This window comes from Lampetra planeri, chromosome 35, assembly GCF_965212315.1.
Source record: "Lampetra planeri chromosome 35, kcLamPlan1.2.h2, whole genome shotgun sequence".
Classification (NCBI taxonomy): domain Eukaryota; kingdom Metazoa; phylum Chordata; class Hyperoartia; order Petromyzontiformes; family Petromyzontidae; genus Lampetra; species Lampetra planeri.
This window is the reverse complement of record NC_136141.1, coordinates 7,915,666-7,940,340: the sequence shown is the minus strand read 5'-3', so window position 1 is coordinate 7,940,340 and position 24,675 is coordinate 7,915,666. Positions and strand designations below refer to the sequence as shown.

The 24,675-nt window shown below is 47.0% G+C and overlaps 1 protein-coding gene across 4 annotated transcripts in view; it reads left to right on the top strand.

The window, feature by feature from the left end:
* The window catches only part of SPATA20 (spermatogenesis associated 20), an 81,536-nt gene that overhangs the window by 39,712 nt on the left and 17,149 nt on the right, over window positions 1–24,675 (top strand). For 3 of the 4 annotated variants that reach the window (XM_078611133.1, XM_078611131.1, XM_078611134.1), the window contains 6 exons: window positions 9,064–9,207; window positions 15,207–15,408; window positions 16,078–16,158; window positions 18,588–18,718; window positions 21,205–21,309; window positions 21,825–21,899. In XM_078611133.1, coding sequence (XP_078467259.1) covers window positions 9,064–9,207; window positions 15,207–15,408; window positions 16,078–16,158; window positions 18,588–18,718; window positions 21,205–21,309; window positions 21,825–21,899 — 738 coding nt within the window. The remainder of the gene's footprint in view (window positions 1–9,063; window positions 9,208–15,206; window positions 15,409–16,077; window positions 16,159–18,587; window positions 18,719–21,204; window positions 21,310–21,824; window positions 21,900–24,675) is intronic. The other variant, XM_078611132.1, reaches the window with a different exon arrangement.

Sequence of the window (24,675 nt, the reverse complement as noted above, 5' to 3'; positions counted from 1 at the left end):
TGGTTAGCATGCTCACCCCACTGAGCCAGTCTACACAGTCGCTGGCGTGATGGGATTTACCAAAGCACACACTTTGCTGTAAATTGGATGTCATGAAGAGGAGATGGGCATATTGTGTTGGTGTCATAGCCTGAACGCGCAATTTTAAAATTGTTGGGTTTTTTCCTTTTTCTAAAGGCGCGTGTCAATGCTTCCCATATGGCCACGGTTGCAAATATTGTTTTCATCTTGCAAAAGAGAAAATGCCTTCATGTATTTTTTATTCATCTGCACTGGTGCAATGGTCATGAGTGCATTGTAACACTTCAATGTTTCCAGTTTTAGCGTTACACGCTTGCGCAGCCTGTGCATTTCCTTTAAGGGTTGTGTACAGCCCTGGAGCATGACCTTGTTTAAAGCGAGGGGGGGGTGTACCAAAACTCAGGGGGCATGACACAGTTGGTGTTAGCAACGCTTTAAACAAACACTAGACGCCTTAACAGAATGAGCTACAAAAGGATCCACCCTTGTCTTATCGAGCATTCCGCTCTATCTCGCATGACTCTGTGTTTACTAGGACGGGCTGAAGGGAAAACGCCACTGGTGTTAAATATTGTACCAAGATTATTTTTCTTAACTATAAACTTTTATAAGGGGGCCAGAGCCATTAGCAAGGGGCCTCCAGCCCCTCCAGCCCCCACCCTCCCCACACATTTGATACGATGCTGAATATGCAGCTTCGTTCCAAGGGATCCACTACTGTGAATGAAAAAGACAAAGATCCCCCGTATAGCCTTGACAGACTGTTGGGGAAAGTGTTGTTAGCGAGCACCCATGAAGGCCGGCTCGGCACACGAGGGGATGAGTGGCCAGCACCATGCCCCGCCCACCTTTGCCTCCCTAGTGGCGATGTTCACACACCGCACCAGATACTAATTTGAGGCCGAGTCGACCTAGGGGAGGCCCAGGGACTGGATCAGATAATCGTCACTGGTGTTGGCTGGAAGCGGGAATTGAACTCTGGTCACCAGGCTCGTAGCGCAGTGCGCTAGCTGCTATACTATTGATTGGCCACTCAGTCACAGGTCTTCACATTGGGCGGTGACGTGGCCCAGCAGTAGCGTATTCGCATCTTGTTGCAGAGGTTTATGGTTCGAATCCTGTGGCCTCCCTGGTTATCACTGCGGATGGACTAACCACCAAAAACCAGTGCCGTCTACTTGTAGTTTCACAGTGGACGTTAAAGATCCCGTGGCGCCATTCATAGGCCTCAGCAAGGTAAGGTAAATTACCTTTTTTACCGGGTAAAAGGGTAAAGGGTAAAGGTTTCGAAATGCCAAGGGGTAAAGTAAAGGGTAGGGTAAAGTAAAGGGTAGGGTAAAGGTAGCTCAGAAGAATTACCCGGTAGGGTAAAGGTAGCGCGAATAATTACCCTGTAACTACAGTACCTCGTTTACCGCTAAAAGCTCCGTGGCGCAGTCCGTGGCCTCTTTTAAATTGAGATAATATAATTGATGTCGGACCAGATGGAGACGGTCCACGTCCTTGAGGTAGAAGTACTAGAGGACGAGGTCTAGGATGCCAGCAACGGCATTTTTGGGGTTGCTGCGAACAGCAATCGAAAGAGGCAGTGGCATGCGTTCCCGTGGGAGCATAAGCACGATGGGATGGAGGGTGATCCCAATGTACAGCACGCACTGCCGCAAGTGGTATTCCACCCACACGAACGCGTCGGGGTGGAGAGCCCACCTCAAGAAGCACAACGCGCTCGCCCCAGGCAGCGAGGTCGGGACGTCGGCGTCGGCTGCCAGAAGGTTCCGTCTAACTGGGCCGGAACGGCGCAGGATCTTATTGCCTGTCGTTCGTCCAAGGACGATGGCAATGACAAACTTGATCAGGTTGTTGATGATATCGCCATCGACCAAGACGACTGGGACGAGGAGGTTATGCAGGACGGTGTCGTCGACAGCCTCAAAGCCCAAATAGAGAGTATTCTATATGAATAAAGCGCTCTACCTAGCTTTTATCGTCATAAACCTTTTTCATGTGTTGTACCCCAGTAATTTCCCTGTAATCGGGTAATTTGTATGGGATAAGAGTAAAAGGTAGGGTAAAGGTAGGCTCGTTGCTTTTTACCTTTTACCTTACCTGCTAACGGGTAAAAGGTAGGGTAGAGCGATTGTGTTGTGGTAAGGTAAAAGGTAGGGTAAAGGTAGTCTTGTTTTTTTTACCGTTTAACTTTTACCTTACCTTGCCGAGGGCTAGCCATTCGTAAGATTAGGCCGTTGTGTGATTTGCAAATTAACTCCATTGGGATTATACATAGCAGCCATCTCCCCTGCTGAAAAAAATTTACAGGACCTCTTTAAAAAATAGTCAAGTAACTCAGTGAGGTTTTCTTTGTTAAACAAACCTAATCATTAAAATCTCGGGTCCTGACAGCCACAGAGCCAATGCACGTCCTGATATAGCAACATCTTGCTCTGACAAGGCTGAGTTCTCCATTGACACTTCTCCACAATAGATGGCAAATTCTGTTACGATCATTGTCACCCTGAAAAGGCCTCCCCCATTTTCTTCCATATCTTCCATTACCTCGGTTGCTCCTGTTTAATACTGGCCTCTGGACTCTATAACTTTTGTCTCACCCTCTCTTCTGCTGCCTCTTTGCTTATTTTGCCTTCTCTCGGCATCCACTGCGCGGTGAATGTTCTGTGAATGTTCGGTTAATTTTCGGTGAACGTTCGGTGGATGTTGTTCGTCTCTCATCATTTGTTCTCATGACGTGTCCTGCCCATTTCCACTCGGCAAATTACAGGCTGCATGACATGGCCCACGCGGCAGACACTCATGCCACGCTTGAGGTGGGTTATTCCATACGTGCCATTGCCTGTTAATTTCACGTTGACACAGAGGGAGGAGGGTGCGCGGGTGTGGGTGGATCCGGAGCAGCCGAGCTGTGCAGAGAGCAATTGGCTGGTCTGGCTATCCCGCTGTTCCGCTTTTTAATTGGGCCTATTTCCTGACATTTGACCGCAACACTTTATAATTTTCACCTTTGAAGTGGAGGTCGGGCGGCTCGGTGAATAAGCGTCTGCTGCGTGGGTGTGAGGTCCTGAGTTGAAATCAGCAGCAGTCACGGTAGGTGTCCCTTGTTGATTGAATCATTTAAATTGACATGGTCGAACACAGTGCGGTGGAAAAGGTGTGTGTGTGTCTGTGCCCCCTGCACGCCATGCTGTGCGCGCTACGCGAAGGCATCGTAGCTCTTTCAGAGGCAGCGATAGCATAGCGCCACCCGCAGAGCTGGAAAAGTATATTGTTTGTTAAGTAGTGTGTATGTACTGCATGTATACCTTATTTATACGTGTGTGCATTAATGTTTTTAAAAGTGTAGGGAGTGCAGTCGTGTAGTGGTTAGCGCACTGCACTATGAACCCAGTGGCCCGATTTCGATTCCATGCCGCGGTTAATATCAGTGTGATGATCTGAACGAGTGGCGGGCCTCCCCAAGGTTCGCTTGGCCTGAAAGGAGATCCTGCTGCAGTGTGTCGAAAATCAGCACAAGGAAGACTGGTGGCTGGGTGTTCGTTTGGCCACACCACTCCCTCGTGCACCCTGCTGGCAGAGGTCGCAAACGGGTTTTGATTCCTTACCCGTACCTGGCCGCACCAGGGTCGCTAACGGGTACCCATACCCGTACCCGGCCGGGTAAGGGTCGCAAACGGGTACCCGTACCCGGCTGGATACGGGTAGCCGGGTATCGGGTAGGGTACGGGTATCGGGTACCCGATTGCGAGCTCTGCCTGCTGGCCACACCACACATGTGCTGTGACAGCAACCATAGGTGCTGACAGCACATGTCCCAAGAGTCTGTGCACCAAGAAGGTGCTAATGCAGATACACAGCCTGATATCACACAAATTGAAAGCCATGTATGATTTCCCGATTGAGCTTCTGAGTAAAGGTGTCAGTTGTGTGTCCACACGGCCGTGGTGATATCATCACAGCTGCTTGGACGACAGAATGAGTTCCGCAGGATTTTAAGGATGCCCCGTGGGTCCCAAACTATGAGAAGCGAGATTGTAGCGATTTTAACAACTGCTGGGGGGGGGGGGTGTCTTGCTCCTCAGTGTGTCGAAAAAGGTCCAGACAAAGAATTATTCAGCAAATTATTGCCAGGCACGCCAAGCAGAAGTTTGTGGAATCGTAGTGCGAGTTGAGAACAAGCGGGTCTGAACATATGGTGCATGTCCTGTCTGTCAGCTACAGCAGAGGAATAGAGCATTTCAACAAGACCTGAACCTTTCCTTTTATGCATACGATCAAGATCTGTGACACCATCAGGGGGCCAGGGCTGTGGGTTAATCTCGTCTTTGGGGTTCCTGATCTCCTATATATGATCATTTAGGACCTTCGTGATGGTGGACAGTAATTGTTAAAGCCAAATGTTTTTCCCGTGCAATATTTGGTATATCAACGTTTTACATGGGCTATTTATTATATTTTTAACGTAATTAGCTCTTTTGACCACGCAGTTTGGAAGTCCTGTCATAGGACCTTTCATTGTGGTCTCTATGGACGCAGTGATACGCGTTATTATGCTTGAGTGCAGTCCAAAATATTGTTGTTTCCTGCACGTTAACCATGTTACCTATGCCAAAAACCTGGTGATTGCAGCCCGTTATTAGAAGTACATAATTGCCCTACAGATGACCCTAGAACTTGTCATCACACAGAGGTGGAGACTTGGCATCAGCCCTACCAAAAACAAAACGCATTCTTGGGTATATTGTGCCACAGAATACTTTGTGCTCTCCACGCACAAGTGGAGTGGTTGTCCGTGGGAACAAAAAAAAATCGAATTTTCCGACTCCTCATGAATACAGTGGTTTTCCTAATAATAAAAAACCCTGTGACATCTCTCACTTGAATTGTTTAATGGCGCAGCCCGTTGGCTCATCTCTTCTGTGAGCGAAGTGAGACGGAGCAGTAATTGCTGCCTTCTCTCGTGGTGAAATTTGCTTCAGACCCTTAGTTGTGTTTAACATGTGGCTACCTCGTTGAGCACAACGAATTCGCCACAACACCTTCATTAATGACAAGCAGATCCTTTGCCCAGTTCTTACATAGGGCAAGGTCCTGTTGTCAAAATGTACCAAATGTTCCGCTATACCTGTGCAGGATGATCCATTTGTTGATACCCCACGAACATAATATAGGAAATTATATATATATAAAAATGCATTTCATATCAAAGCCTCCACACGTCTCCCCGCCGATCTCAAATCTATTAACGCTCTGCTCGGTGAGATTTGTAAGTGTCCTCTTTAGAATATTCCGTAACATATTGAGAAGTAGGATAGAGGGTCACTTGCAGTATCTATAAATGGATTGCCCTGTATATCAGTCATCCAGATTGCATAACCATTATCCACAGCTTCCTCTCTCCAATGATGTTAACCATTTGTATCGTTTTAGAGTATTTGGCTGCTTTTAATTTACATGTGATTCGCCACTTGATTGAGCTATCATTTGTGGCCAGGTCACTTCTGAAAAAGAGCGATATAGCTCAGTGAACCTTGCCTGGTAAAATAAAAAATAGTTTTGTTTTTAGTATCAGCTCCCAGTCCGATTTTTTTGCGGCGAATGTTCTAAACGAATTGATTCACTATCAACTGCACAAGTACTTGGACTGTTAGTTGGGGCTTAAATGTCACAGTAAGTATAGACAGCGTTGTATCATTCTGCGCCTACACTGCAAGCAGTAATAACGGTTTTGACCACGCCTTTGGCAACAAAATTGTCCAAATACAGTAGAAATTGGACCGCCTCTCCAGCAAATGAGCTCATTGTAAACCATTTGGGCAGAGAGTGGCACAAGTGCACATTACTTGTGAGTTATTGCCATGCCATATATTGACATTAAAAAGCACCAAGCCATTTTGCTTTGTGGTTAACGCTGTTTGCTGCGGGTTCAGTGAGTGGGTCTTGGGTTCATTTTGCAGTGATGGCTTTGAATTACGGCCAGCTTTGTTTAGCTTGCTAATACCAGTTCACGTAGCACTAACCGTATCGCTGCACTGACGATTAATGGGATGATGAGTGCCACGTGAAGGCCAGGCCATAATCCTTGCAATGATCTTAACCTTTTGGTAAACAATGGGAAAATAAAGTGATTTTGTTACTTGAAACTTGGCGTTGGGAGGAGACCAGACTGGCTGTGAGCACACAGCGATTCACTCATGCGGCTCAATCTCAGACACAAGGCGTGTTATGTCTATAATAATTCTTCGTTTACCTAATACATTCTTATCAAGTCGATAGACAAAATAAATACGCCTCCTTCCCAAACGTGTCTCTCCGAATAAACCATAAAAAAATATTTTTCACAGAACACATCAACCGCACGGCCTTCTGGGAGTGATTCCTATCAGCAGCATTGGTTCAGCACAAGCAAACTCTGCCGTGGTTTTTACATTCAGCGTCTCATCAGCAGTCAGGCTTTCTTGAACCAATGCTGGTGAGTTGCCAGATGTTTATTGGCCAAGGGCCCTTTCAGTAAGTAATAGGTGCTAGTTTGATGCAAAACCATACAGGACATAGCACGAAATAATCATGAAGTAAAACATGTGCAAAGGTTTTCTCATTAACTGAAACTCTAACATATTTTTATTTTACCAGGTGTAGTCCACTGAGCTGTATAGCTCTTTTTCAGAAGTGAACTGGCTATAATCAATAGCTTAACAAAGTTGCTTCTTATCATGTGGACATTTCTAGCAGCTAAATACTTTAAACGCATGTTGATTGTAAATGTAGAGGGAAAAGCGGCGGACCCGGAGAAAAATCCACTCGACCAACGGGAGAGCATGCATACTCCAAATATACAGGCGTCAGGGTCGGGATTGAATCCATGACCTCCTGAACTACCAGGCGAGGTAGTTAAAATCTTGCCACAACAACATGTAATGATTATCATTGAAAAAAATGTAGATTGTGTCAAGTTTCTAATATTCTTACGACAGAGTCCGTAGTTCAATCACCCCAGCGCGTTGTGCAGAAGCTGTGGCAGGGTCCACAGGGCAACAGTGGTCGTGTGCTCCTCGCATGGTGCCACCAATAATGAGAGTCAGAATCAGAATCTTTATTTGTGCTCAAGGAATCCGATGAGCTTTTAAGTTATTTTTCACAGATGTCCAATAGTGGCAGGTCAGAAAGTTACAACAATACAAGAAAACTATATGAGTGCAAAGTATAGGAAAGGTTAGCAAATCACGAAAAAAAACTAAACTATTTTTATTTTACCAGGTAAAGCCCACTGAGCTGTATGACTCTTTTTCAGAAGCAACCTGGCTATCAAAAATGATTGCTCAACGAAGTGGCTTACCACGTGGAAATTTACGGCAGCCAAATAATCTAAATAATGGGGTTCGGCGGACAGCGCCGCCTATCCCCCATGGGTGTCGCGTGTGCAGTACGTGGCTGCATGTGTGGCTGGATTACAAGCACGCCTCACCCGTTGTCAGCCGTGGACAATCCACTGCTGGAGTAAGGCCTCTCCAAGCCGACGCCACTTACTCTTAGGTTTTTTTCGGTAAAGTCACGTAGGTAAAAAATACAATTAAACAAAATAAAATAATAAATCACGACGTTTCGGAGGCAACACAAGTCTCCGTCATCAGGTGGGACCGTCACAGCTAGATTTACTGTATCAAGTGACGCCACCTCTCACATCCCTGCGCTTTAACAATCCACCTCTAGCACCTGCACACAAGCTAATTGTTCCGTTTACAAGGTGGACGACTGCTCGGGCACAATCCGTTATGATGATTATTTTTATTATCTGACTCTATACACCGCCTTATAAAGGGATACACGTTTTTGTATGTTTTTTGTATTTACATTCCTTGTGTAGTCCTACTGGATGAATCATTTCCGTGCTAGTTGCACCGTCTAGAGGGAATATATTTTCTTATCAGATTTTGTTTATTGCATTTGTCACGGTCGGGAATAAGGTTGTTCATACACCATGGGAACAATGAATTACCCTGAGCCCAGAAATCTCAGCCTTCCAAAAACGCTATCGATCCACTTGTGAATATTGAGACAGCAAGGGCTTTACAATTCAATATTCACAATGTTGACATCTTTTTTTACATGTTTGGTACACTCTAATTGATGCAAAATCACGAAAGAGGTACAGAGGGGAGTACGATAATATTGTGTAGCGCACACACTCATTTGTCTAGAGTCCTCAGTCTTTTCTATTTGTCTTCTTAAGTTAAATTAAATTAAATTTCAGGTCTTAATGAATGAAGCACTTGATGAAGGCCTCCAGCGATGATACCAGTCTGTAAACGAATTTTTTTAGAACTGCTTTTGGGCCTTAGTTTGGTGTCCTTCCCCCGCACCTCCGGTTAGCCACTTATGGTGGGAAAATAAGTTCTACATACATACAGTACGCACGGTACAGCGGCAATGGTTCGCTACTCCATGCAATCTCACCAGCCTCATCCGGGCGTCAACTTTTGTTATTTCCTGAACATTGTTTTACATACAATATTGAACATTGTTCTACATACAATATTGTTCCACATAGTACAGTACAGCGGCAACGGTTTGGTACCCTGTGCAGTCTCATCAGTCTCATTCGGGCCTCAACTTTTGTTATTTCCTGAACATTGTGCGCATCACAAAGAGTTCTACTTTTACATTATTTACTTCTGCTGGCATCTGCTCGCCACCTGCTGCCCACACGTCGATACAGTAACATCAGGAGCTCATGCTGTCTTCATGATGACGGCTACGAAGGCTGCTTCATGCCACATTTGAGGTATTTTCAAGAGGGTCTCGCAACAGGCCTGTTTGTTGTCACGAATGAACAAGGGGGGGGGGGGGGAGTGGGGGCTTCAGTGGCATTCTGTCCAGGGCCTCCAGCAACCTCTGGGCAGGCCTGGCTGTCGCTGATCATGTGCCAGCGTCGGATCAACCCGTGTTATGGAGGACTCGGGGGGGATGGTTGCGACGATGGTAGTGGCGGCGGGTGGGTTAAATAATAATGCGTCGGGGGTTGTTGCCTTGCAGGCCTGCTGTGGTGGTGGCGGTTGGCCCATGAGTGTGTGGCTCACCCCGGACCTCCGGCCGCTCGTTGGCGGGACATACTTCCCGCCGGAGGACAGCTTCTCCCGGCCGGGCTTCAAGACGGTGCTCACGCAAATCGCCAAGAAGGTAGAGATCCTCGCGGTATTAAATAGTGCCCACCCAGCAGGGACACTGTTGTGCAAGTAAAATTATGGATTCCATTCAAAGTGATTTCCTACTCAAATGACCATTTCAAACGGTGCTCATTACGTTTTAACAGCCCTGAGCCAGTTGCAGAAATTGCACATTCCTATGGTAGGGATGATTCTATCCAGAGAACAACCTTTGTAGACTCTTCCAAAAAAAGTGGTAGTGATTTTAGTGTGCTGAAGCCAACCTCCAACCAGGATGTTAAATCTCAACCTTCTGATGGTGAGCTTGCACACTCTACGGCCTAGCTACCTGGCTGGTAACAAAAAAAAAATTCAACAACTCTGGATTAGAAATGTCATCCATATATAAAACTGTGGATTACAAATATAATTTTCAACGTGAAAAAGGTCCTGGGTCATTCCTGGTGGAGTTTAATTCCTGGCCATGCACATCAACGTTGTCAATCGTCGCCTAGATCTTCCCTAGGTAAACTCTGCCTAAAATTAACACCTGGTGGCTGTGTGTGTGAGTGTTGGTTTTATGTTTTGAATTTATTTAAACTGCTATTGCAATGAAGCACCAAGGATTATGAATGGGTTACTATCAAGGGGTTGATCATCCAATAATCCAACAAATTCGAAACCTGGAGCTCATTCGGCAAAATTACGGAAGCTTGTTAATATAATTAACCAGCGCTTGTATATGTTCTGAGAGGTTTGAGTAGATTGAATGCGCACAATGCATTCATGGTTGACTGACCATATGCTAATGGATTGGTGATCATGTTCTATTGCAGGTTTAATGATTAATTTAAGAGCTTGCAATTAAGTGTAAAAAGTAGCACAGTTACGTAAGTTTCCTTTAAATTGAATTATAATTCTGCGTGCTTTCAGTTGCTGTTCATATAGTTAAGTGCAAGAGATATACTTGCAATTGAGGGCAGTTATTGCTGGGACTCGCTAATCAGCCTAAATGTACGAGTAGTCTTTCACGAGAGTGCCATTTGGCCTTCTGAATCTTCTTTGCGGTCGCAAAGGTCATCCATGCGTAAAAAAATAACTAAACGATACGTCGTGGCCAAGCCATCACCGGCAAGTCTAAGCCAGTGGGACAGGCAAATCGTGGTGACCCCAACCCCCACTTGTGTCAGTCATGCGAGCGTTAATAGGCCCACAGTGTGCCTGCGGCCACCCGAACCAAACAACGGACCATATCGCGAACAACTGCATTCTACCACGGCCGTATTCTGGCAGACTGGGCCGTGTTAATTGCGGTAATTCCATAGCTTTTGTCACGTGACTCACAAAGTTTAACCTGGACGTATAATTCACACGTAATTTGCCAATGTAATATGTTTAATTCCACATCATTTTACAGCATTGTTGTATTATTTCTTTATCTTCAATGAATCTCTTCAAGTTGAAATTGCTTGAATGAGATATTGTTATTCTTTGGCTTTTTCGGTAAAGTCACGTAGATAGAAAATGAAAATAAAATTAAAAATTTAAATAAAATAAAAATGGGATTTTGTTGAAAGTCGACAATAGCGAGCATTCTGCTAACTTGCAGTATCGTTACATTACCAAATGCGAGTTCTGTTTAAAAATGTAATTAGACATGGCCAAAGTGTTTAAACACTGCCCATTATTCAACACAATAATCAATTCACTCTGTTCCTTGTTAACGGATACCAAACCTGAGAATCACAATGTAACATGACTATACTATCATTTGGGCCTTCATAAGTTCTAAATGTTCTAACACTGGCAGGTTGTTGTGTAATGTATGAAAAATATAAAAATTCGTGCTTGTGTCTTTACTAACCTGCATTGCTTTGGTAAGTTGTAATTGTCATGGATTTTTTAAATGTCCGTATCATATTTAAATCGGAGCCCGCTACAGAGCACAAACCGCAACGTAGAGGGGGTACAGAGCCTCTGCGGACAGAAGTCCCAAACGCAGTGCACCTGGGTCTGGTTCTAGAGAAAGGGTCAAATTAGGCTCGCTGGCCCACCAAATGGGAACCGCAAGCAGGCTGCGTGCACTTTTATATGGGAAGCGCAAGACGAGGGAAATATAACTTCAGCAAGAAAGAGGAGGGAGCGGCGGGGGGGGGGCGAAGATTGGAAGGGGGGTTGGAATGGAAAAAGGAAAGGGGGGGGGAGCACTTAGGAAGGAATAGCTGACACGCGCACTGGTGAACTTATCAACCTGTCATAGTCCCATAGAGCGGTGATTGACTCCCGTCCATCCCCGGGGAAAGGGAGGCCATCCTGGCGTCTATCTATAATGGATTTTGTTTTATTGTATTGGTAAATCCAGCAGTGGAGTGACCATGGCTGACGATGATATTTGAATAAAAAATTATGTGTTAGTCATTGTTTTAAAGCTACTTAGTGGGGGTTGATTAATAAATAGAAATATTGTTTTCTAAGTGAGAACTTCTCATTTTGGCCAACAGTCCTACAATAAGGCATATGGGCAGTCGACGCTGCTCGTGTAAGACGCGCGCATGCGTGTGTGTGTGTGTGTTACCTTCAAAAAGGGCTCAAGAGGATTCGATTCTCGGCTGCAGACCGCTTTGAATGCCCAGATTGTTATAGAACAAGGAGATCCACAGATAAGCAATAAGACCCCTAATATTGGCAGCAACGGTGTCAGGTTGAGGCGTGAGAGCGTACGCCGGAGCAGCATCTAGCAGCTGTCCACCTTCCTTACGCCGACTGTTATTGCGCTCCCTCCTGGAAAACCAGCGGGCAAGCTCCCTTCCCATGGTCTGCCGCAGCCAAGAGGCCAGTGGACGTCCGCTCGACCTCCTCCACCACCATTGAAGCGCCTGAGCAGATGGAAGCCGGTGGCAAGATCGGCGGCCAAAGAGAAGCAAGACAAATGCCCATGATGTCGCGGTTGGCTTTCCCTTACCACGCAACACTTCATGATGGCTGTCGCCAGTGTTAGATCCGACCGTGTCCGTCCAGTGTTCGGCGTGCTGCATTGGCTGCCAGTTACCGAACGAACCCATTACACGCAAAGTGCTTGCCACAAATGAACCACAGATCCTTGCTGATCTCTAAATGCATGTTTCTAAATGTGGGGGGGGGGGGGGAACCGGAGGACCCAGAGAAAAATCTACGTGAACCATGGGGAGAACTTGCAAACTCCAAATATTCAGGCATCAGGGTCGGGATGGAACCCACGACCTCCTGTATACCAGGTGAGGTAGTTAACATTTCAATGCCGTGGCACAAGATAGAGGAGTGCTTATCTGCCGAAACCGGTGAAGGGTTTCCTTGACTTGGGCCATTGCGACTGCGGCTGTGCCTCCCCAGAGTGCCGTGCAGCTGATATGTTTCGCGTGAAATACTTTGTTGTATATATAGAGACACGTTGCCTGCTTATTTTGTTATATTGGATAGGCTTGGAATATATATAAATATAATGCACTTACAGCCAAGGAGTGGCACGCGTCCAAGAGCAGATGGAGCAATGAAATTGGTTAATGTGTAGGTGCTCGGTGCACTATTACATAACACGTGGTGCTGGCCACCCACCCCCTCATGTACCGTGCTGATCCTCTAAAGTGTTTGCGAACAAGTACTCGCCACAAACGTCTTTTTCGGCTATACGGGGGATCTTTGTCTTGCATACCAGTATCGGATTGACCTTGGCTAATGATGATGATGATGATGAAGAATAGGGAAGAGCAATTGGACAAAGCCACATGACCGGGGAAATCTTGATGAAGGGGGATCTTTGTTTTAACAATTCTCAAATAAGACAAACCTGCAAACGCAATTTTCTCAAGCAAAGTTTCAAGCCGCAGAGTTTCTCAGCATCACCGCAGCGATAGCACTGACCCTTTGCTCGGGTCCGTGTACCTTTGATGGGGTGTCCGTATGACACTTCGGCGTGCGTGAGTGCCCTCGAGAAACGTGTGTCACAGTGATTAGCACACTGCTTTGCAGCGTCGCTGACCCAAGCTTAATCCCTTCGCTTTGAAAAATGCCTCAATTAGCGTCTAATTGGCAAGACTACCTAGCGAGGCACCTTAGCGCTGGCCAATATCACAGGTTAGCGGAGCTCCAGGAAAAAATATTTGCACAGCGCAGTGCAAATTTGAGAGGGCTGGCAGTCAAATGCAATCTGGCTTTGATAGTAGCCACCTGCCTGCATTATTACGCTGTGTGTTCATTAGTGTAGTTCTTTGCTAATGGCCTACGATGATGACCCAGCAAGCCATGAAGAACTAATGGATGCATGCTTAGCACGCATGCTTGATTGCACATGCTGTTTGCAGTAAGCATGCCCGTATAACTGCTTCAGTCACCTTGATTTAAATTGCAGTTATTTAAAATAACAAACATTGACTACTGTTGTTTACGGAACCGTGAGCAATTTAAATTCATGAGCGCGATATTTTCTGCGCACGCGTATCGGCCGGAAGTTCGGGCAGCAGTGCTCCAGATTGTGAAATCGTCATCATAATTGGCATCGCTATTAGCTTCATCCGTCGTCGTCATCATCATCATCATCCACCTATTCGGGTGGGTCACGTGGGTACCACCTGATGAGAGTGCGTCTCTTGCAGGAAAATCGCAGGTGATCTTGGAGGCTGGTCACACCGACCAAGGGCCTCCTACAAATATGAACACAGGAATCCCTCGCCAACCGCGGATTTGACAACCGCGGTTTCATGTATACACGGTTTATTATTTATCTATACCAATTTGCCAACCGCGACCTGGAAATTTGAGTATTATCCACAGGTAAGCACAGTGTTAAGGAAGTCATTGCATTACAGTATGACATAATTATATCGTGTGACGTTGTTGTCTGCTGCCGTTATTCTATGAATCTGGAACACGTGGGTCTGCAAACACGCATTTGCAAATTTACAAAAGTGGAGAAGGTGATATAAAGGGTTCGAGAGCAAGAAGCATCATGGGTTTGCAGAGTAAAGTGGAAGTGTTGGTTAGGCTTGTACGTGGTGAGAGTGTTGCGTCTGTGAGTGGGCTGAGCCCCTCCTCCTAACCACCCCTTCCCCATCATCTCATTGTCATCATCGTCACCATCATCGTTGGTAACATTAAAAGTATGTAAAGTTAATGTAATGTTTATTTATGTTTCATTATGTTATTGTGTAATGTACCGTATTGTATTCAGTGTTTAGTTAATAACAGGCAAGTTACTTAAGCCATGACGTGATTCCCCTAACCCCCTATTTCCCATAGGGCCCCTGTTCTTTACCAACCACGGAATTGCCTACTGCGGCCCTTGCCAGGAACCTAAACCCCACGTTTTGGCGTGGGATTGTTGTACTGTGAAGATGAGGCCCACATCTAGCAGTGGATTGACATCGTGAATTATTTACGTCAATCAATTGATAGGTGCGTCAATCCCCTGCTGGATGACTGTAGTGATGTTCATGATGATGATCGTGGTCATGCTTTACATAAGAGGTAAAGCTGTTTATGATGTTCTGCTCACGCCGTTGCTGGCCGAAGGGCCTCTACTGGAGGGAGCTCTAGAGAGAGCCCCTCTGGGGAGAATATTTCGTCCTGCTCTTCAATGCCAGCCAGACGTCTAGGAAGAGGTGAGATCACCCACAATGTTTTCGTGTATGTATGTTGAACTTCTATCGCACCACACGTCGCCAACCGTGCTAATCTGAGGTGCGGGGGAAGGACAACAAACTAAACGCAAAAAGCAGTTTTGTGTTTATTCCACTTCACGCGGCACTGCCGATCGTAACTGCGGGTCCACACATTTACGCTGCTGGGTGGACAGCTGTATTGCGGGGAGGTGGTGGGATTTAAAATTTAAAAAATACTCGCCCTCATTGCTCTCGACCGCCACACTTGGGAGACCGGCGTGCTCACCATCACAGCACGCCAGCTCAGCTCGGCAGGGGCGAGCGAGCGAGTGAGCGGCGAGCGACGGACGCGGGGGGTTGTCGCCGCTTAAGCGCTGCTACCTGTGCGCGACGGTGCCAGTGGCAGGTCGACCGCGGCGCGCTGCGCGAGAGCGGCGAGCGCGTGCTGGCCGAGCTACGCCGCGTCGCCACCATCCCGGCGAGGCGCGGTCGCCCCCTCCCGTCCGCCGAGGACGTCGCGGGCCTCTGCCTCTCGCAGCTCTTCTCGTCCTTCGACGACGTCCACGGCGGGTTCAGCGACGCTCCCAAGTTCCCCACGCCAGGTGGGGCGGGCGGTTGGAGGGGGACGGCCTCGCGACGCTCTGTACACGTGGCGCACACGTGCACGGCGGTGAGGATTATTTGACCGCATGGCACCACACTGGCCAGTACGGGTTGGCGAAGGTGGACAGCATCGACGTGGGAGCAAAGATGTACTACAGATCTAGAGTTCAACTCTAGATCTGTAGTACGGCCTTCTGCTGCCTACCAATATAGCCACTGCAGCCTCTTAACACATGGCATGGTAGTCACCCATCCAGGCACTATCCATGCTCAACCTGCTTAACTTCCACATTCGGAGCGATTTGATCATCACGCTTTGCATGATGGGAAATTACCAGAGCTGCATGGGACAGGAGCCAGTCGCGTCACTTACTCAACCATGAATATCCAAACAAAGGCACATTTTTGCAATGTTTGTAGCATTCTTTGCAAGGAATGTAACAATGGATTGATTTATGAGTTCTTAGGCTCACGTGGTGGAAGAGTAGACTTTATGATTGATGATAAGTATACAGGAACTCCTCTACTTACAAACCAGTTAGGTTCCAGAGTCAATTTGTTTGATTCCAAACATGTTGTACGGCATGTACACTAAATACGTGGAATGGCTTTAAAAGTTATATAATCTCCTGTAGATGTTGATGCCACTGGTTCTTCACGTTCTGCAGATGTCGATGCCACCGCCATCTATTGCGCGGTGGTTGAACTTACGACTCGCAGTCCGAACAGGAAACTGGACATACAGACAGGTTTGTTCGTATCTCTGAAAGTTCGTAAGGCGAATGTTCGTAAGTAGAGGAGTCCCTGTATGCCATTGTTAGATCAAGGCTAAAAGAGTCAGAAAAACTGTAAAAACAAGACAGGATTTATGAGAAACAATGCAAACGATTTGGTAAAAAACGAGCCTAAATAAAATAAATATTCTTTAAAATCACAACCCCCGAATCTTTACAGTCGAATCATTGGTGGGTGAATAGTTATATTTTGTGTAAGCCAGGGAAGTCTTGAGCGTGTCCAAATAAAAAGGGTAACGGTGGACAGATTGCCTTTGAATTGTATTGACATCAGCAAATATGTTGTGTTTGATGTGCAGTATTTGTTTGGAATGAGAGTGCCATCCTCTCATTTGCACGTGTCTTCCATGCCACTCATTTACTATGGCATGTGAATGAAAAGAATAAACGGACCGACCAAACGCACTGTCTTTGATGCAATGACAATTACAAAAGGAGCCTTGAATCTCTATTAGGCTTTCCATATTTCACACTTATTTAGCTGTGGGTATATACATAACAATTTCGTTGAAGGCTCTGCTTGCTTGACAGATGGGCTTGGCAGCCGTCTCTCTGCAACATGAAAATGACTACGCTGGGTGTGAAGAAAATAAATATTCAGTTCACTCTGCGGCGCATTGTGGAGGACGCTTGTTATGCCTTTCACACCCCGCATAATGCACGTCTGTGCGGCGCGATACAACGGGGCCAGCCTTCTCCGCATCTGCTGTGTCATCTCGTCTGTTCACTGCTTTCGAGCCACTTTTGTGTGTTTACGGTCGTGTTCTACACAGCTGGCAATGGGCTACATTTTCATGGGGCGCTTTGTCCCGTTTTCAACAGACGTCGTCACAGCTAACCACCGTATCAGGAGCCATTCACGTGTTGAGTAACACATCATAACCAGGGCAAAATCGTGCGTATAGATGTACATTATATTTGCCAGTGCTGGGCCCTATTGTGCGAAACGAAAGTCGCTATAAAGGGAACGTCAGAGGAAGCCTTTACAAAAATGTAATCTATTTCCGTGGGCCATTCTCTCGCACGGAGGGTCACACGGATGCTCCATCTCATGACATGAAACGGATAACACAATCGGCATGGCAAAAAAAAATTCTTTTACTAATTTTTTCCAAGCGGATGTCGGCCCAATTTACATCTCGGATGGATGTGCCAATGGAGGTAGACGGAGACATTTTCGCGACGATTCGCGACGACCAATTCACCTCCACCGAGTTGAGGCCGGCCTCTGCTTGAACGTCTCTTGAAAGAAGCGTTGCTCCGCCAAAAGTGGCGCCTTCCCTCGACGGAGCTGTTGCAACTGCAATTTATTCGCAGTTCACGAGCTGGGAATCTTGCCAGCCGCGGTTGCTGGTCGGTCATTGCCACGGCAGCAAGCTGTTGCCCGGGCATTAATCGTGTGGCTTAAATAGTGAAGCACACCGCTCACCCCTCGGTTGCAGGTTGGCGGATTTAAGCTAATTTTAGAGACGGAGAGAATTAGGAGTCTGGAGAATGGCTGCCGGAGAAAGAGCGAGCACACGTGTGGAGAAAAATCGCTCTTGGAAGGGGCTGATGGATAAAAGGAGAGAACAAATGCACGTGTACAGACGCACAAGTGTAGACACACGTACAGACGCACGCGTGTAGACGCACGTGTACAGACGCACATGCACAAAAGACAAAGACGCACGTGTACAGACGTACATGTGTAAATGCACATGTACAAACGCACTTGGACAGACGCACTTGGGCAGACGCACATTACCGACTCACATGTGTAAGACGCACACATACAGACACACATGTACAGGCGCACACGTACAGATGTACGAGTACAGAAGTAGAATGGAGCACAGGAGAGACAGTTACGAAGACTTCGACAGCCAAAAACTCCAATAACTGCGATAACAACAATAACAATAATAATAGGGCAACGCAACGTGTGATTTTACATTTTAACGTCTCAAAGAATCAACGTTTTAATTTGAAGTGTAAATGCATGACTCCACTATGAACCAAAGGGAGTGAGTGCGGCGTTCATTTTCCTTGTTAGACAACACGCCCTTCGTTGGCTGCCTTGGGGGGCAATGCCATCGAGCAACCTGCAGTGGTCGGGTTGGAGGCACTTTGGGCGGTGGATCTTTGGCAGATCTGCCGAGTCTTCTGTCAAGTCAGGGATGCAAACGAAACGTGGCGGGGTTTAGTAGGCAACATCCCATTACGCCAAATTGTCATCAGGGTATGCTGCTGGTAGTAAAGGTGTCTTTTTTATTTTCATTGGCCGCGTGCGCGCATGGCCTTAAAGTGCACGTAGCCTGCAACAAGCGTCGTGGTGGCGTGACCACCAATTGGTGGCGAACGATGGTTGTCGTTGCTGTGCTGCCGTGTGTGTGTGTGCGCAGTGAACCTGAGTTTCCTGCTGGGGCTGTGGGCGCAGGACCGGAACTCCCGCGATGGCGCCAAGGCGCTAGAGATGTGCCTGCACACGCTGCGCATGATGGCACACGGTGGCATCCACGACCACATTGGCCAGGTGCTGGGCCACTGGGGACCGTCAGCCCTCCCTCTGACAGCTGGACACATCTCTCACGATTCCAAACCACGATTCCATTCAATAATCGATTCAGTTTTGTCCCATATTTCGTCATCATTTCCATCATCGTCGTCATCTTTAGCCGTGGCTCTCCTATGTGTTTTCAGGTTGCACGGTGTGTCATTCAGCGTGGATGTCTGATGTTTCGCTCCACGTGCTGAGAGCTTTTTCAGTAACTGAGACGATTTTCTGAATCAGTTTAGTTCTTAAATAATCTCATCTCCAAGAGCGTGGACGGAAGTGTCAGACATCACACCAAGCAACACACTGTGGAAGCCGAAAAAACACGTCGGAGAGCTCCACAGCACAGCCGTGAAAACCTATGCGGTGGTATCATCAGCTGTGATCAATCCGCTGCTTGGTAGAAGGCCACCTCAAGTCGCCGCCATTCTTCATAGTCCCACGATGCAACAATTTATCCAGCACCTGCATACAAAGCCGATCTTGTCGCTCCATCTCTTCGATAATGGCCTCTTGGATGCATTCCTGTTGAGAAAGCGATAATGGGCTCTTGGGCACCACGGTGGCCAGATGTTAACTACCTCGCCTGGTATACAGGAGGTCTTGGGTTCCATCCCGACCCTGACGCCTGCTGCTGTATATTTGGAGTTTGCATGTTATCCCCATGGTCGCGTACATTTCTTTCCAGGTCCTCCAGTTGTTCCCTCCACATTTAGAAACACGCGTTTAGAGTATTTGGATGCTATCAATTTCCACGTGATGTAAAGCCACTTTGTTGAGCTATCATTTGTGGCCCGGTCGATTCTGAAAAAGAGCTATATAGCTCAGTGGGCCTTACCTGGTAAAATAAAAAAAAAATTTGCTTATTCCCTCCTTTGGCCACCGCTCAATAATTTGTTCTTCGTCAAATGCCCATCTTCTCTTCTCGTGGCAAGTTCTTGCCCAAGCTAATTTTTACCATCTTCTTTGTAATGTTTCTCCACTGGAGTTGTCTCGTTCATGGCGTTTTGTCCACTTCTTTCGCTGAAACGTAAAAATGCAATTTGCATTTAATTGCCAGAAATTCTACAATGTTCTTTTGAGCACGAGTCGACGTTTAGCGTCGTGAGTGCAAGAATCAATTTCAATCGATGAACCCGTTGCTTTCATTACATGCCTAGCGGGTACCCAAGGGTCTGATTATAACGAAGTCTGAGACGCCCTTAAATTTAGCGGTATGTGTCGCTATTTTGCGAATCAACATTGTGTTGAAAATAAGGTCCCTATTGAATGTGCAGCTTAGAATATTGAAAAGGCGGTGTGCCTTGTTGTGGCTTTGTGCGTGCCTTCCTCTGAATGTAAATGTGCTCATATCGTAGCACAATTCTAATCTAATTTTGAGAACACAGCATGAAATAATAAAATGTTTGGTGCAAGAGAGATGGCGGGAATGTGAATATACAGTGGAGTCGTAGGTGTGGTGCAAGTAACAGGATTCTACGTGGCATTGTCGCTGCATCATACAATACACAGTGCATCATACAACTACTACTTGTCAATCTGGGGTGAGGGCTTCCCCATGCTGTGTCGGTTGTGCGTATTGTTTGACCATACCTCACCACGCTGGTCACTACGGGTTGGTGAAGGTGGGGGGGGGGGAATCCAGAACCCAGAACCAGTTCAGACATCACTCGCCACCATTAAGCCGATGAGCGCGATTGTCTACGTATGGTGCAAAAGCAGCTCAACATGCATACACGCACGCACGCCGAAATTTGTAAACGGGACAAACGAGTAGGATCAGTTCAGTGAAAGGACATAATTGCAATCATCACTGGAGGAAAAGAGGCAATAAGCCCTGGTACATGAGTTGCAAGGCCTTCCTCCGCGACCTCTCACCTCCAGTAATAATCTACCTTAATCATTCAGGCGATCAATAAATTGTTCGTTTTGCAGAAAAATACATTTATTTGTAAACCTAATGTAGACGGGGTATCGGAAATGTATTTGCTTTACTCGGATGTTCCACAAAAAGATTGAATAACATTTTAGGGACAGCTTTGGCGGTGGTGCAAAGTGTGTTGTATAGATGTATGTACACTGAACTTCTTTTGCACCATACGTAGCCAACCGTGCTAATCGGAGGTGCGGGGGAAATACAACAAACTAACACAAAAATTATGAACTCAACACGTTCACCCATTAACGCACTTTAACACACACACGTGTGATATGATCGGCAAATATTTTGTTCAGTGGGCCTTTTAAAGTGATAAATATGTTTCTACCCTATTTATCTTTATTTATAAGGTGTTGTTTACGTGCTCTCACCTCCATTTATCTAATATATCTGAATAATAGTGAACGTGTAGGGTGTTTTTGTAAAGCGCGATGCCCGAGGGTCAAATAGAAATCTGCAGGGCGAGAGGAAGGGAATATTTCTCCAGCGTCTCTCTCTGCCATTGGGTGTCTGCGTGCCGTGGTAGGGCTTCCACCGCTATTCCACGGACGCAAACTGGCTCGTGCCACACTTCGAGAAGATGCTCTACGATCAGGCACAGCTCGCGGCCGCCTACGCCGCCGCCTTCCAGGTTCGTGACCATCTCTCCCCCCCCGGCGATCGCTGTCCCTGGCGCTTTGCTATTGAAGGGACCGGCGGTCGTGGAGCCGGCCGCGTTTCTGCTGTGTGCCATGCCTGCCTAAAAAAAGGCAAACTTATTTTTCCAACACCTCCGATTAACATGATTGGCTACATACAGTGCGAAAGAAGTTCACCGTACATACATAAATTGTGAGTGGTCTCACCTCTTCCGAGACGTCTGGCTGGCGTGAAAGAGCAGGGCCAAAGATCCTCCAGAGGGGCTCTCGCTCGAGCTCCTTCTAGTAGAGGCCCTTCCGCCAGCAACGGCGTCAGCACGACATTGTTAAGAGCGTTACCTCTTACAGAAATCATTACCATGATCATCAGCATCACTTCAACCATCTTGCAGTGCATTGACATGGTTATAAATGTATTTATGTAAATAATACACGACGTCAATCCCTTGCGAGGTGAGAGCCTTATCTTCATGATACATGATTCTGTATACAACATTTCTTCCAACAGATAACAAACGATGGATTTTATGCCGGTGTGGCCAGAGACATTCTGATGTACGTCTCGCGAGACCTCAGCAGCCAGGTGGGTGGCTTTCTCAGCTCTTTCACAATCATGAAAGGTAAAAGGTGCAGACCTGCAATGGCTCGCTCAAGCTGCTGCTGGTGGAAGAGCCTCCACTAGAGGGAGCACTTGATATTATTGTTTGGCCTACTCTTCTTGAAGTTCATGATGTACATATATAAGTTGCACTTTTTTCGCACCGTACGTAGTCAACCTTGCGAATCAGAGGTGCAGGGGGGGGGCAGGACAACGAACTAAACGCACAAAAAGAGGCGGTAGTACTCACACTTTACCCCACCACCATTCAGCCTGCCAATCGACTGGCTGTGGTGTCCCTCGTCCCTATTTATGTTGGGGGGGAGGGGGGGTGGGTCGAATTTAGGAAAGTTTCCCATCGTTTCAACTGCCGTGCCGGGAGATTGAATTGAACCGCCGACCTCTGTCTGGATCGCAGCTCCAATGTGCGAAGCGTTGCACCGCTGCAGTAGCTCCCCATCAAATTCACAGCCATCGCCCGAATGCAGCTTCGCAGCTTTTCTTCCTCATGTGGGCAGTGCAAACATTTGCGGGGACACACGGGCGGCCACTTTATTAAACCCCCGTGAAGCTCAGCACTGGGGTGTGCTCTGTGGGTTTAACAAAAACAAACAGAGCCGGGTCCTTTTATAAGTGGATGGGGAAAGAGCAAAAAAAAAGTGTGTTTACTCTTTTTTAGAAATGAGCCTTCAAACATTAACTGAAACTTTCTCTCCAGTAACTCGGTGGTGAAAAGGTCAGTTCTTTCTTCAGCATCTCCGGCGGTCACAGTTTTCATTCATTCCCCATGAATAAATGATGGGCGACCGTCTGTGGTGGTCTGTGAGAATATAAATTAACTTAAGTAGACCATAACATTGTTTTCACCAACACCAAAGCAAATCAATGAAGAAATAGTTGGGTAGGAAATGTAATACTGCATATATCGGGACGGCATCCGCTCTTTATGCTCGAAGATCTATTTGTTAAGCACAGCGAAGAACATTGCGGCATTCCGCAGCACCTTCATCCGTCTCTATCTCCCCATCACTGCATGTGGCACGCTGTGTCGTGCGCTGAACGGTTTGTGCGAGGTCTTACGGAGAGGTCCAGAACAATAATAATAGGTAAAGTCACGTAGAAGGGAAGTAATAAAATAAGAAAAGGCAGAGTCTGAATGACTCTGCCTTCTCGACAGACCTGTTTTCCACCTGAAGACGGCTGCTTGCGTTGTGGCCGAAACGTCGTGATAATTATTTTGTTATGTTTTATTTTTATTATTTTATTACTTCCCTTCTACGTGACTTTACCGAAAGAACCAAGAAGATAGATCCCTGCAGTCACGAAAGCTTTAACAAGGATTCATGTCTGCATTAACCACAATACTTGCAGTCAAAATGCAAACAAAAACACACTATGATAATTTTTAGTTTTTGCATTTTGACTGCAAGTATTGTGGTTAATGCAGACATGAATCCTTTTTTAAAAGGTTTCAGTTTTGTTGCCAGAAAAAAGGGGAAAACCCCTATTATTATATTTTTGTACTGGCAAAGGAGGTCTAATGATGTAGAGGTCCCGAACAAGTTTCTGCTGTAATCGCCACCCAGGAGACTGTGCTTGACTTGGAATCAAACCCAAGTTTCTGGAGTTGCATCGTCGTGCCGTGATCTCAACACCACCGCTCCCAAGACTTTCGTGCCTACGTGCCGTTTAACATCCGTTACAACTCTCATTGGAGTCGGTAGAATTGGGTCGTCGTGAGATCGACCCTCCGTCTTTCGGAAACCGCGGCCAGTTACCAAAACTGCGCCGCCCACGGGGTTGTTTGTGACATCGTAAAGCCTCATCAAATGCCCATGCGTGAGATAAGACACATTTGACGGAGTGTGCAATGGGGGGGCCTCGAGCGTGCCTTCGGGCTCTCTGCCCGTGTGTGTGCAGGTGCTTACCTTTGCCCGGGTTAACCAAATACCGACGCCCAACAAACAGTTTCTTCTCGTCACCTCAGACTGAAGAAAACGGACCCACAGCAAAACCCAGCGTAAACAGCCGTTCGGAGGACGCGTCGCGCAGCGGGGTCACATCGTCGCGTGCGTCTCAACACCGCGCCCGCGCGCCAACGTGCGCGGCGTGTTGAAAACGAGCACTGCGAAAGGGGGGGGGAGGTGAAGGGAGGGGGGCACCTGTCGAGGCTGTCGATGCACACGAGGGAGTGAGTGGCGTTCCCAGAAACACAACTTGTGTCTCCACCGTGACTAATGTACACACACACACACACCTCATCGGGGAGAGGGGGGTTACTCATTGTAAGTGCGGTCAACCTAAAGGAATTCCAGGCCAATGCTGTGAGTGACGGGGAAACGAATTGTGGATTGCAGGAATCAGCGCAGCACCTCCGTGCGTGTGCCACCGCCCCCCCTCCGCCACTGCCCCCCCCTCCACTTCCGCCCCCCGCGTGTCGGAGGAGGCGTATGTGTATGTGGAGCGTGCTCGGGCGCTGTGTTTCCCAACGTCAGCCCTTGCGGCCCGCCATGGCCCACTTTCTCCGGATTACCAATCCGTTTTCTGTTCACACGTAAAGCAATCCACGGTAATCCACATTACACTGCACGCACCTGATGGTTGGTAATCACGGACATCTGCGTTTGGAATGAAGTTGAGAAACGCTCCTGTGGCAGACAATGCAAGTGCAGACCGTTGATCTGAATGATTTTCACCGTGATAAGGTGCGCACGCGATGAATTCCATCCAAACCATGACAGGCTGTAAAAACAACGTGAAA